The sequence below is a fragment of the Equus caballus genome, chromosome 9 (genome assembly GCF_041296265.1).
Source record: "Equus caballus isolate H_3958 breed thoroughbred chromosome 9, TB-T2T, whole genome shotgun sequence".
NCBI lineage: Eukaryota > Metazoa > Chordata > Mammalia > Perissodactyla > Equidae > Equus > Equus caballus.
In genome coordinates this window covers 97227105-97239829 of record NC_091692.1, presented here as the reverse complement: position 1 = coordinate 97239829, position 12725 = coordinate 97227105, and the positions used below count along the sequence as shown (strand labels likewise).

The 12725-nt window shown below is 58.8% G+C and overlaps 1 protein-coding gene across 7 annotated transcripts; it reads left to right on the top strand.

Annotated features, from left to right (window-relative positions):
* Positions 1-7433: 7433 nt before the first annotated feature.
* LY6H (lymphocyte antigen 6 family member H) lies at positions 7434-10490 on the top strand. 7 transcript variants are annotated; one of them, XM_023649070.2, is made up of 5 exons: positions 7455-7605; positions 7827-7898; positions 8756-8883; positions 9622-9741; positions 9908-10490. In XM_023649070.2, the coding sequence occupies exons 3-5, from the start codon at positions 8817-8819 to the stop codon at positions 10141-10143; spliced, it is 423 nt and encodes a 140-aa protein (XP_023504838.1). In that variant the 5' UTR covers positions 7455-7605; positions 7827-7898; positions 8756-8816; the 3' UTR covers positions 10144-10490. The 7 variants fall into 7 exon arrangements, with proteins under 7 accessions (XP_023504839.1, XP_023504838.1, XP_023504840.1 ...); XM_023649077.2 differs by lacking the exon at positions 7455-7605 and adding an exon at positions 8192-8292 and having other exon boundaries at positions 7728-7898; XM_023649075.2 differs by lacking the exon at positions 7455-7605 and adding an exon at positions 8192-8244 and having other exon boundaries at positions 7881-7898.
* Positions 10491-12725: the final 2235 nt, after the last annotated feature.

The following is a 12725-nucleotide window of genomic DNA, read 5'->3' as shown; positions in this document are numbered from 1 at the left end:
ATGGGACCAACACAGTGTCCCTGTCGACCCTTGGCTGGCCCTCTCGGTGAGGCAGGGCCTTGTTTTGGGAAACGCCCCTTCTTTGTAACCGGGCCTGTGGCTGCATTCACGACCTCCGCCGGCTCAGAGGGATTCTGACCATGTCAGCCAGGAGTACAAGGCCGGCAGCTCTGCAGCCCGTCTCCCCGTGACCCCAACCTCGGCACCCTCCCGCTGGGGCCTGACCCAGAGGCTTTTGTTGGCTTCAGAGCTCCAGACGCCTGGCAGCCCAGGGCAGAGAGTGGCGGCCTCCGACGTCGTCCCTGGTTCTGATCACCTGGGAGGTGGCTCTGCTGTGGGCGGCCCGGACCCTGAGCATAACGTGAGACTTGGGCCACGGCCACACAGTCATCCCAGGCTGCGGGACGACAGCGTCCCTCACCAGGATCTGGCATCTGGGCCAGGTCAGGCTTGGAGGAGGGCCAGCTGTCACCAGCTCCGTGCAGAGGTTGTCCAGACAGAAAAGGCCAGGGCCCCACACTGGCGTGTTCTGCTCTCATTCCGTTACAGAAAGCGCTTTCTCCTGCTAATCACGACAGACTGTTACTCCCGTTTCCAAAAATCCTGATAGGGTGAAACTGGCCCACTTGCGTTGGGAGGAAGGCAGAGCAGCTTGGAAACAGCCGGGAATCTCCGTCTCCCTGGCAACCAAGCCCAGCATGGGGAGAACCCGGGTCTTTGCTCTCCGAGGAGCAGGCCCAGAGCTGCATCCTCAGGGGCTGGCCCCTGACCCCTCAGACGTTACTCCTAGGACATCTGGCAGCTGACTCCTCCTGCCACGATGCCCAAGCCAGGCCTGACCCACCTGTGTTATCTTTTGCTGTACAACAAGTTACCCCAAAACTGAGAGGCTTAACACAACACCATTTATGCTCTCATGGTGCCTGTGGGCCAGGAATGCTGATGCTGGGCCTCGGGCTCACGTTCTCTCTCCAGCTTGCTGTCAAGCTGTCAGCTGGGGCTGCGGTCTCATCTGAGGGCTCGACTGGGTGGACATCCACTTCCAAGCTCCCTCATGTCGTTGCTGGCAGGCCTCTGTCCCTGTTGTGGGGGTCCCCACCATGGGGCTGCCTCCCGACGTGGCAGCTAGCTTCCCCCAGGATGAGCCACCTGAAAGCAAGAGCGAGTCCACGTCAGAAGCCACTGTCTTTTTATAACCTAATCTCAGAAGTGACAACCAGTCATTTCTGTCCCAATCTCTTCACCAGGAGCAAGTCTGTAAGTCCAGCCCATGCTCAAGGGGACAAGATGCATGAGGATGAGAATACCAAGGGGTTCTGAGAGCTGTCCACACACCCAGGCCCAGATGTGGGGGGCTGGCTGCCGTGCCTGAGGTGTGCGGGGGCCTTCCAAGTGTCTGCACAGAAATTTGTCAGATTCCTTCTCCAGCAGTGGACTGACTGTGGTCAGCAGGGGCCCCATCAAGGGACACCCTGAAGCACCCCCTGCCTGGGCGAGGATTCCAGAATCCAGCTGACCAAGAGGGACGGAGGCTGGCCTTGTGTCAGGGCACCAGGAATGTCTGTCCCCCTCTCCCCTCCACCCCATGGAGAAGGCGGTGTGAAATCTGAAATGGACATGTCAGTTCTACCATGGATGGCCGGATCCGGACACTGCCGGCCTCCACACGGCCTGAGCGACCCCTCACCCTTCCCCCTCCTACTCCTCCTGCCTCTCCTCCCTCCCCGTTCTCCTCGCTCCCTTGGCTCCTCCCTCAAACACTCCTGCACTGTCCTCCAGGCCCCCTCAGTGTCTCCTGCAGAGAGGCCTTGTCCGCGCCGCCGGATTCCTCTCTCTGGACCCCTCCTCACGGTCTGTAGCCACCTTTCTATTTGCCCTGTCGTCCCCTGCCTGCCTTCCCTCCCTGGAATGTCAGCTCCACAGGACAGGGATCCTCTCTACTGCTGTCACCCTGTGCCAGCCGTACCTGGCACGCAGCGGGTCGTGACTGCTCCCAACTGAATGGCTGACTGTGCAGGTGGTGGCGACCTCTCATGCTGCCCACCCTGGGCTGGATGCCTAGTGCTTACTTTACCCATGGTGCCTTTGTGGCCCTCAGAACGCTTTCACGTGGTTACTGGCATCACCCCCATTTTACAGACAAGGAACTGAGGCTCAGAATCACACAGCGTACCCTGAGTGTGGTCCTGGGCTGCCTGCATACAGAGCCTGGGTCTTGCCTTTGTGCGTCTTGCCTCTGCCTTAGGAAAGAAGCCCCGGATGAGGCTGGCCATGGGGACATACGAAATGCCCGCAAGAGCTCATAACAGAACCATGTGCAGAGTCGGGGAGAGACAGGGCCGACCTGCCGGGACTGAGTTCTCAGTGAGTGTGTGAGTGAGTGTACGAGTGTGTGCATGTGTGCAGGTGTGGCGGTGTAAATGCATGAGTAGTGTGAGAGTGAATGTGTATGTGTGAGTGTGCACATGTGTGTGAACACAAATGTATGTGCTGCACATGCATGTGCGTGAACGTGGGGCGTGCATGTTAGTGTGTACATGTGTGTGAGTGTGTGGAGTGTCTGTGCACACACAGGCAGCTGGGAGGCGAGGAGGCCTAGTGCACTGCCTTCCCCAGCGGGGGACCTGGTGGTCCCTCGAGCCCGGGTGGGGTGTCCCGGCCCAGGCCTGGGGCTGCAGGTGGGTCTCAGGCCCAGAGGCAGGCTTTGTGCAGCTTGAGCTCCTGGTGGCCATTTCCTCAGCGTCGGTACTTTCACGAACTTCTTACACTGCGGGGAGGGTGCTCTGGAGCAGACTTGGGCTTCCAGAAAGTTCATGCGTCTTTAAGGAGCCGCGCATGCTGAGACACGGCCGTGGGCAAGGGCAGATACAGGTGTGGCGGCGTGGACCCTGGCGCGAGGCGCGGGCCTGGCAGAGGCTGCGTGCTGGTTGCGGGGCGGCGGGGCGTGGTCTGCGCGAAGGGCTCCAGGAGGCACGGTGCGCTCGGGGAGGGGCTGGGAGGACTCGAGACCCCACTCGCGCTGCGTGTCCAGGGCCCCCGGAGGGCCAGTCGGGGGAGGTGGGGGTGCCTGCGACAGTTCACAGCATGAAGGCAAGGGCGGGGCAGAAGGATTCGGGGGTCGATGGGGAGGCGGTGGGTGTGAGAGCAGGTGGTGCGGGGACACAGGGGGGACCCAGTGCGGCGTCTCTGCGGGAATCTGTCTCTGATGGCCTCCACCCTCGACACGGGGAGGGTGGGGAGGAAGGTGGCATGTGGGAACGGTACAGGAGGCAGACGCTGGAGGCAGAAATGCCACAGGGTGGCGGCCTGGAAGGAGTTGGCTGTCCCACGGATCCGCTCGGGGATACACACATGCAGACCTGGGCAGGGCCGGGGTGGGGGTGTCTCCGAGGGGCAGGTGGGCTGTGAGCAGAAGCTGAGGGAGAAGTAAAGTAGAGGGGCAGGTGGGGTGGGGAAGGGAGGGGCGGGACCTGGAAGCCGGGACATTGGGGCTTTGCTGAGGGCCTTGTGGGTGAGGTCTGGTTGGGGGGCTACCCTGGGAGATGTGGAAGCGGTTGGCGTAGCCTGGGGGTGGGGTGGCAGCAGGAACAGTGGGACTAGAGAAGAGAATGGGCCCCTGGGAGAACCCTTGCTGGGACTCTAGCCAAGGTGGGCCTGGCTGACCTGAGTGGACGATAGATAGCCAGCCAGCCAGCCAGCCCCCGGACTCATGGTCACTGGGGTCCAGGCGGAACAACAGGCGTGAGCTCTCATCAGCCTGAGGAAGGGCGGGCGCTGGTGTCAGGCCCTGGTTTGCATCTTAGCAAGAAGGGCCGAGTGCTTGGGGCTGGGCCCCACGGCTGCCCGGGTGGGGCCTGGGGACCCCTCACCTGTCTCTCCACTCTCTCCCCCGAGATGGCATCTGTTCCCTTCGTGCTGACCACGCTGTGTTGATGTCTCCCGCCCAGACCCTCCTCCGAGCCCATGTGTACCTGAGGTCCCTGGGTGGGGCCTCCCGGCTGTCTCAGACTCAGGAAGGTGCTTTAGCACCCGCGGGGGAGCTGCTCTCTCTGTCCTCCAGGCCTGGACCCATCGGCTTCCTGAGCAGGGCCTGGGAGGCAGGTGTCCTGGACAGACATCGCCAAGTCTTGCGAGCCCGGTCACCTACTCCGCTTCTACCGCCATCCCCTGATCTCAGCCACTGTCCTCCTCACTGACCTCTGAGCTCCATTCTGGAAGCTTTCGGTCGAGTCTCCACTCAGCGGCCACAGGGATCGTCTGAAACGTAAGGCAGTGGTGTCTGCCCCTCACCTCAACCCTTTTCATTCCCATTTCTGCAGACCTTGCCAACCGCTGACCTCGAAGCCGTTCCCAGGCTCTCTTTCCTTCGTCCATCTTCCTTTGATGATGAGAGGAGGGCCAAGAGAGCCAACCAAAAGGGACCAGAGCCTCGATGTCAGGACCTACGAGTCCCACCAGCTCTCCCTCACCTTGGGGGGAAGCCACTCCTGCATCGGTCACAGTTCTCCATGGAAGCAGAACCAACGGGATGCGAATATATAGAGAGGTTTCTTTCAAGAACTGGTTCATGTGATTACGGAGGCTGGCAAGTCCAAAATCTGCAGGGTGGGCCAGGAGGCAGGAGAGTCAGGAAGAGTCGATGTTTCAGTTTAAGTTCAAAGGCTGCTGGCAGAATTCCCTCTTACTCGGGAAAGGTCAGTCTTTTGTGCTATTCAGGCCTTCAACTGACTGGACGAGGTCCACCCACAGCATGGGGGGCAACCTGCTTCACTCAGAGTCCACTGATACAAATGTTAACCTCATCCAAAGACATCTTCACAGAAACATCTAGAATAATGTTTGACTGAATATCTGGGCACCACGGCCCAGCCAAGTTGACAGATAAGATTAGCCATCGCATTGGATAAGTATTTTGTCACTTGCAGTGTGAAGACTTCCCAACCAGTACACTGAGGTGCTTAGGACACAGTCTGGGGTCTGTACTGGGATTTCAAAGCCACCTGGGGTCTGATATTGGCCCACTTTTCTAACCTCATCTCCCTCTAATCTCCCTGGACCGCCGTGTGCCAGGCACGCTGACCTCCTTTCCAACTCTAACGTGGCACAGGTTGACCCTCCCCTGTGAAATGCTCCCCCTGGCCCTTCTGCTGGTTACCCTCGAAACCCCCTCTGCCTCCTCAGCATCTGCACACAGTCTCTGTGCAGACGACCAGAGCTGCCTCCTCAACAACGAGGGTCCCCGGACCCTTCGACTCCACCACCCCTCCCGGGCCACGGGCTGTTGCTGTCCTGGGTCCTGTTCAGTCTGTTAAAACCTCACACAGGAGACCTTCTCACTAGCTTATATGACAAACAATTTAGATTTCCCTTCTTTTTCTTTTTAAGACTGTTTTTTGTTTTTTTCCCTCCCCCAAGCCCCAGGACACAGCTGTATATTCTACTTGTAAGTGCTTCTAGTTCTCCTACGTGAGCCACCACCACAGCGTGACTACTGACAGATCAGTGGTGTGGTTCTGTGTCCGGGAGCCAGGCCCAGGCTGCTGAAGCCATGAGTGCCACCTTTAGCTGCTAGGCCATCAGGGCTGGCTCTAGATTTCCCTTCTTGAAAGCCAAGTTCTTCACTCACAATTCCTTCTTGCGTTCCTGCCTGTCCTCTGGAACACTTCCTCTTGAAGTGCATTCTTTAGGAGTTCCTTTAATGAAAGGTTGTTAGTGGCGAACTCTCAACTTCTCTGATTTATCATTGATCTGAAAACATTTATTTGTCTAAACTTTTATCTGAAGAATGTATTTTGTATTTATTTTTGGAAAACAGTGTATAAAATTCTTAGTAGGCAGTTATTTCCCTCTGAGCACTTTAAAGATGCTATTTCACTGTCATTTGGCCTCCTCTGCCGCTGTTGAAATTCTGCTGTCAGCCTAGCTGCTGTTTCTTCAGAGTCGATCCCGTTTCTTTTTGGCTATTTTAAAGCTCTTCTTTCATCTTTGGTGGTCTGCAGTTTCACTATGTTGTACATAGGTGTGAATTTTATTTTTATTTATTCTATTCAGTTTTCATTATAGTTTTCAGTAAATACTTCTCTCTCACCAGTTCTGGAATATTCCCAGGCATAATCTTTTCAAATATTGACTCTTTTTCCTTTCTGACTTCAACCAGACTTATATTAGCTCTTGGCACACCATCTTTTGTGTGTCTTAATTTCTCTTTGCTATGTTCCATCTCTTTATCCCTGGTGCCACATTCCTCATAATTTCTTTAGATTTATCTTCCAGTTCACAAATTCCCTCTTCCACTTTGTCTAATTTGCTCCCTAACACGTTTGTGAAATGGTTTTTGTTGTTTTTTAAAAAACAGCTTTATTGAAGTATAATTCACACACCATAAAATTCAGCCTTTTAAAGCCTACAATTCAGTGGGTTTTAGTATATTCACAGAGTTGTGCAATCATCAGCACTATCTATTTTTAGAACACTTTCACCACTGGGAGAGCCACCCCTTGACCATGAGTAGTCACTGTCTACTCCTCCCCTCCCCCAGCTCAAGGCAACCACTCATCTATTTTGTTTCTCTTGGATTTTTCTATTCTGGACATCTTCAGAGAAACGAAACCATACAATATAGGTTATTTTATGACTGGCTTCTTTCACTGAGCATAATTCTTTCAAGGTTTCTCCTGACATTATAATTTCAATAAAAAGTTCTTCCTTCTAAAGGTTCTGTTCTTTTCAGTAAAGCATGGTCAGTGTTGACAGTGTCTCCTTCCTTCCTTTAATATGTCTTAAACTGACAAGACATTAATTTTATATTCTATACCTGATACGCTCCATTTGGAAAGTTTGTGGGGGTTTAAATCTGTTACTTGTCATTGTTTCTGCTGTGTCTTACTGTGAGGGCTTATTTTCTCTGGATGTTGGCTGATTTTTGACTGTGAACTCATATCTGAATTCCATTGAATCTGCGGGAACCCCAGTCCCCAAGTTCAGGTTGCTTGTCTGTTCCTTTGCCTTCACTCTGTGGAGTGGCAGTGGAGCAGTGAGGTGTCCATCCTCTGGAGTCAGGCTGCTTATGTCCCAGCATCGGCTGTCACCTGGTCACTGTGTGACCTTGGGTGGGAAGCTCAACCTCTCTGAGCCATGTTTTCCTTAACATAATATGGGGATGATAATAAATATCAAGTGTTTAAAACAGAACACATAGTATGCGCGTAATCAATGCTAACTATGATGAGCACACCTTGCAGTGACATATTAGTGACAGTCATTTCTCTAACGTAAGACTCAGGGAGGCAGAAACCCTCTTCTACTTTCTCACAGTGTTGCCCAGGGCCTAGGGCAGCGCTAGCCAACAGAGAGTACCCTGTAGAAATGTGTTGGACAAATGAAGGCAGGACGAAAAGGAGCGACCTCCAACACTTGCACGGCAGCTGTGGCTTATCCAGTGCCCTGCAGAGCCGGACTCCAGGCACAGGGGACGGCAGGCGCAAAGGCACTGCACCTCAGACGCTTTCTGGAGCGGGAAGCGACACCTAAAGCTGCGAAACCGGCCGAGGCGGGTGCAGAGGGCCTTGAATGCTGGGACCAGTACTTGGGACTTGCCCTCTGGGGGTGGGTGTGCTTGGAGACAGCGGTCCTAGGGGGTTGCGGCTGCTGGGGGCGCGTCTTGGGTGCTCGCGGGAGGAGAACAGCCTGGAACAGTCGGAACCCGGGATGGGAAGCGGAGGGGCCCCAGGGCTGAGCGTCTGTGACCCGGGACCCGCGCAAGCTCCGCGCTCATTAGTTACCTCCCTCCCTCTCTGCGTCTTTGTGCACTTCGCTTCCTTTCGCAGTAAACGTTCTTCCGAGAAATTCCAAGGGGATCTCAGCCAAGCGGAGGGGGAAGGGATCCTGCTCTCGCCTGGGTAGGGGAAGGTGGGAGGGGGGAAGGGCGCAGGGGGAGCGGCGGAGGGAGCGGGAACCGGAGAGGGCTGGCGCGGGGGCGAGCGGGGCACCTGCTGGCGAGGGGGCGCAGGACGGCCCGGGACCGCGACCTGCCGTAGGCCCCGAGCCCCGACCCCCGACCCCCACCCGCGCGTCTCCGCCTCCCCCGCCCCCGCGCAGCCCCCGCCCGGCTCCGCCCCGCCCCTCGCGCGGGGTCCGCGTCTGCGGCTGCGTCCCCCGAAAGACGAGGCTGCGCCCGGGTTCCGGTCCGCAGGGAGACCGAAGGGCACCGCCGCCCGCGCCCCGGAGTGCCGACACCCCAGGGATGTGAGTGCGCCCCCGACCCGAGGCCCGCGCTCCCCGCCTCCATCCGCGGTGAGCGCCGAGGCACGCGGAGCGGGAGGCGAGGGGCGGGGGCTCGGCGCGGGGTTCCCGGCCCCCCAGCCCAGGGGTGGGGGTGGGGACGTGGCGCGCGCCCCTCCCCCTCGGCAGGTACTGTTCGGTCGCACCTTGTCCTACCCTTTCCTCTCCGGACACACCCACCGATCCCCAGGGTGGAGAAGTCTCGCCCCCGAGCCCCCCATCCGACAGGTGACGAGCGCGGTGGGGGCGTTTCGGGCTGTCACCCAGCCGGAGAGGGCAGACCTCTTCTCTTTGGAGGCGATGCTGTGATGGTGGACGCTCTGGGGGATGGGCTGGGGGTGGGGCTTTCCGAGCTCCCAGACGACCCCCGGCCTTGGATTCCCCGGAGGAGGTTGCATCCGCAGGCCAGAGAAGGGGAGGGTCCTTCGGGCTTGACAGCGGCCTGGGTCGCCTGAGCGAAGCTTCTCTCTGCCAGGCCTGCGCCCCAGAAGACCCCCACCCACAGCCCCTGCGCTGTCCTGAGGCCCGCCTGGAGCATGCTGCCTGCAGCCATGAAGGGCCTCAGCCTGGTACTGCTGGCCGCCCTGCTGTGCTCTGCGCCCGGTGAGTCTGGGGGCGGCCCGCGGGGTGGGCCGGGTCGCCTGGAGAGCCCGAGGCGGCTCTGGAGAGAGACAGGCTGGGGGGCCACCAACTCCGACGGTAGCCGTGAAACCCACACCGCCTCCCGGACCCCTGCGACCCCGGCCCGGCCCTTGCCCCTGTCGCCCTGGCTCACGCTGCTCCAGCTGCAGCCACGCGGGTCCCTCCCGGCCCCTGAGGGCGCCGAGTGCTCTTCCGGCCGGGCCTTCCCCCAGCAGCTCGTCCGTCCTTCGGGGATGTCTGTCCTCAGTGCAGGGCTTCTTGTGCTCCATCTCTTCTCAGAGCCCCACCTGATCTCCCATCCAGTGTGGTTTGGTTTTTGTAGCTTGCAGCCAACCTAACCTTGAGGCATGTGTGCTTAGGGGGTAGTAGAGAGTGTAGGAGGGCACCATGGGTGTGAGATATGTGTGCCTGGGGGTGTGTGTGTGCATGTTTATGGGGCCAGGCAGGGGGCATGGGGGTTTCCAGAGTCCCGCTGGTGGGACCCTCCCCTGGAACTGCCCAGAAGGCTCACAGATCCTCCCAGGCCTGTCCTCCAGGTGCCCGTCTGGCCTGGTCACTCCTGGCCAGGGGGTGCCTGGCCTCCTGCAGCCGTGTGGTTCTCCTAGGAATGCCTATAGCAGGCAGCGGGGAGGATGCAGGGGGCTGGCCGGCCTGCCCCCCTGGTTGGTGTGATCATGCTCCTCCTCGTGCCCCACACAGCGCAGGGCCTGTGGTGCCAGGACTGCACGCTGACCACCAACTCCAGCCATTGCACCCCGAAGCAGTGCCCGCCGTCGGACACAGTGTGCGCCAGTGTCCGCATCACCGACCCCAGCAGCAGTAAGTCAGGACTGGGCCCGAGTGGGGAGAGGGCAGGGGTGCCATCTGAGCTTCTCTGACTGGGCACGAGAGTAGGTGCCTGTCTCTCCCTGGTCCTGGCTGGGTCCTGGGCATGAGGCAGAGGGCCCCGGTGGGGTCTAATGCCCAACTCCCCTCTTTTTCCCAGGAAGGAAAGATCATTCCGTGAACAAGATGTGTGCCTCATCCTGTGACTTCGTTAAGCGGCACTTTTTCTCAGACTATCTGATGGGCTTCATTAACTCTGGGATCTTAAAAGTAGAGGTGGACTGCTGCGAGAAGGATTTGTGCAACGGGGTGTCCGGGGTGGGGGGCAGCCCCTGGGCCCTGGCCTGGGGGCTCCTGCTCGGCCTAGGGCCTGCCCTCCTCTGGGCTGGGCCCTGAGGTCCCCTCCCTCCCACAGGGCTTTTGAGCTTATTCCGCGGAGCCGGTGGTTGCCCTCTCCCCAGCCTGGCCTGGCTGGGGTTGGGGCAGCCTTGGCCTGGCTCCATGGTCTGTGGCCCTCGCCCCTCCCCGAGATGTGAGACCTCCCTGTCTCTCTACCAGCGTCGAGTCCCAGCCAGCAGGACATCTCTGGGAAACCAGGCATCGGGCAGGAGGCGTGGGGGGTGAGGGCAGGGGGCTGGGACCCCCAGCTGTCTGAGGGGAAGCCAGGCTGAGCCAGGCCCAGTCCAGCAGCCTGGCTGTGAGGGCATCTTCTATGGAGAAATAAAGTCACTTTTGAGTTCGGAGACCTGGGTCTGAGTCTGGGTGTTGGGGGGCGGGGGGGTTCCTGGCAGAAAGCAGGGAGTGAGGTGCTGAGAACAGGCAGGCACTGGCACTCTTGGGGGCCGTGGGGTGAGCTGGGCTGCCTGGGGGACCCAGGGTTCGGTAAGGTTTGGGAGCAGCCGAGGGGCGGTTAGAGTGAGAGGAACAAGATCACAGGGTGGGCCTGAGGGCGAGTCCTTACAGCCATGTGCGCGTGCCCTGTGGACGCCGGACACGCACACAGGCTGACACTAGCGCACACGCAGCCATGCCTGCAGAGTGGTACACTCCACCTCCACGCTGTCGTCTTTACACGTTCACACTCTGAAACAGTTACATCACACCAGCTCATGGATGGTGTGCCCCACTGTGGGCACACCCACACATCTCCATGTTTGTGTGCGCACTGCTCTCGAGCTCTCAGGGCCCTGCGCATGCCCCGTGTGTGGGTCTCCTCTCGCTCTTGCTCTCACTTGCTGTCTCTCAGCCTCGAGGGCGGTCATCCTTGGGGGCCAGCTCCCCTGAGAGCTGTCGGGGCTGCTCCAGGCTCTGGCGAAACCCTTGCTTCCCAGACTCTGCTTCTTAACCAGACATCCCCTGCCCCCACCCTGAGCTGGGTGCCACTGTGGGCAGGGTCCTGAAGGCCAGCCCCCTGACCAGGGGCTGAGGAAGCCCACGCCCTGTGGGGGACGCTCAGGTGGGAGGAGGCAGACCAGGCCCGAATAGGTGAATCCTAGCGTGCTGCTTTTCCGGGTCCTTCCTGCTCCAGGGCGGGCTTATGATTTCGTCCCTGCACCCTGAGTCCAGCGCAACCTCCCACACCCGCTGGCCGTGTGGCTTGTCCTGCGGCCCAGGCTTGCTGTGTGACACTTGGTGGCTGCTCTAGGCTTCTCATGGGGTCTGGTCTTTGGCCAGATCTTCCTTCTCTCTCTCTGGCTGCCTCAGGCTCTGGTCACTTGTGGGTCCTGGGCTCCTTGGAAAGAACAGTGGTTTCACTGAGAGCTGGCCTTGGCATTCCTCCTGGGGCTCCTCTGCATGAGTGAGGGGGAGGGATGTGGGGATCCAGGGGGAGTGAACCAGGGAGGAGAGTGGGGTCGCTGGAGATAGGTGTCAACTTCCTGCTGGTGGAAATGGCCGAGGGACTTGTCCAAGGGTCGTCTCACGCTCCATTGTGAGTTTGCTCTGCTGCTCTGCAGTGTACGCCAGCTCCCCCCTTCGCACCAAACCTCAGTAAAGTGTGCTACCCACCGCCTGTGTGCTGCTCTCGGGAGCATAGGGACCAGGGGCTGCTGGCAGGTGACCTGTAAAACTGCTGCTCGCTCATGGGGAGTGTGAAGAGAAGCTTGAGGATTCGGAGGAGGCCGGAGGCTGGGAGGCTGGGAGGCTGGCGCCCGCGAGGCTCTGGAGTGATGGAAGCCATGGAGGAGCTGGGAGGACATGCACTCGCCGCCCCACGGGATGGGGTTCAAACCAACTCGTGTCAGTCTTTGCGTGCTGGATTTATTGTTTGGGGGAAGTGTTGAAAACACAAAAGTGAGTGAAATTCTCCCAGCTCTTCAGAGAGTGATTTACGGTTAGAAGTGAATGGGGCTCTCGGGGAGGGCAGCATGGCCCGGATGCCCGATATCTCAGCCCCCACTTCCCAGCTGCCGGGTTGAGATCTGTGCCCCCCGCCCCCCCCCCCCCCCCGCCATGAGCGTCTGAGTGTAACCCCCACCTTAATAATTGTCATCGAAGGGTTGAACCCCGCAGTCTGTGACGTGCCTGCTCCACGGGGCACATAGATGGTGCAGATAAACCAATGTACCACTTGGTTCTTTTCTGAACAATCCACCAGGGACATCTCTCCTGGTCAGCGAGTCTAGACGGCCCTCTGGTTTCAGTGTCAGCCGAGTGTCCCTTGAAGGGATGAGCTGGGGTTTAATGACCCGCCCTTACCTGTGGGTGGGGAGTCGCTCTCAGTGTTTTCATCAGCACTCTGCCCTCACCGTCCTCGGCCTCCTGTCCCGATGGGCTTACGTGATTCTTTATGTCGGATCGACTCTGAGAGGTGGGCAGCTGAGCCAGGGAAGGGATCTACTTAACACCGAAACAGATTCCTCAAAAAAGGTTGGGTCAAGTTGCGTTCCCACGTCCCTTCCACCCTCACGAGCAGTGGATGTCATCCAACTTCGGGAATTTTTGCCTGTTTGGTAGACAAAAACAGGATCTATTCTGAT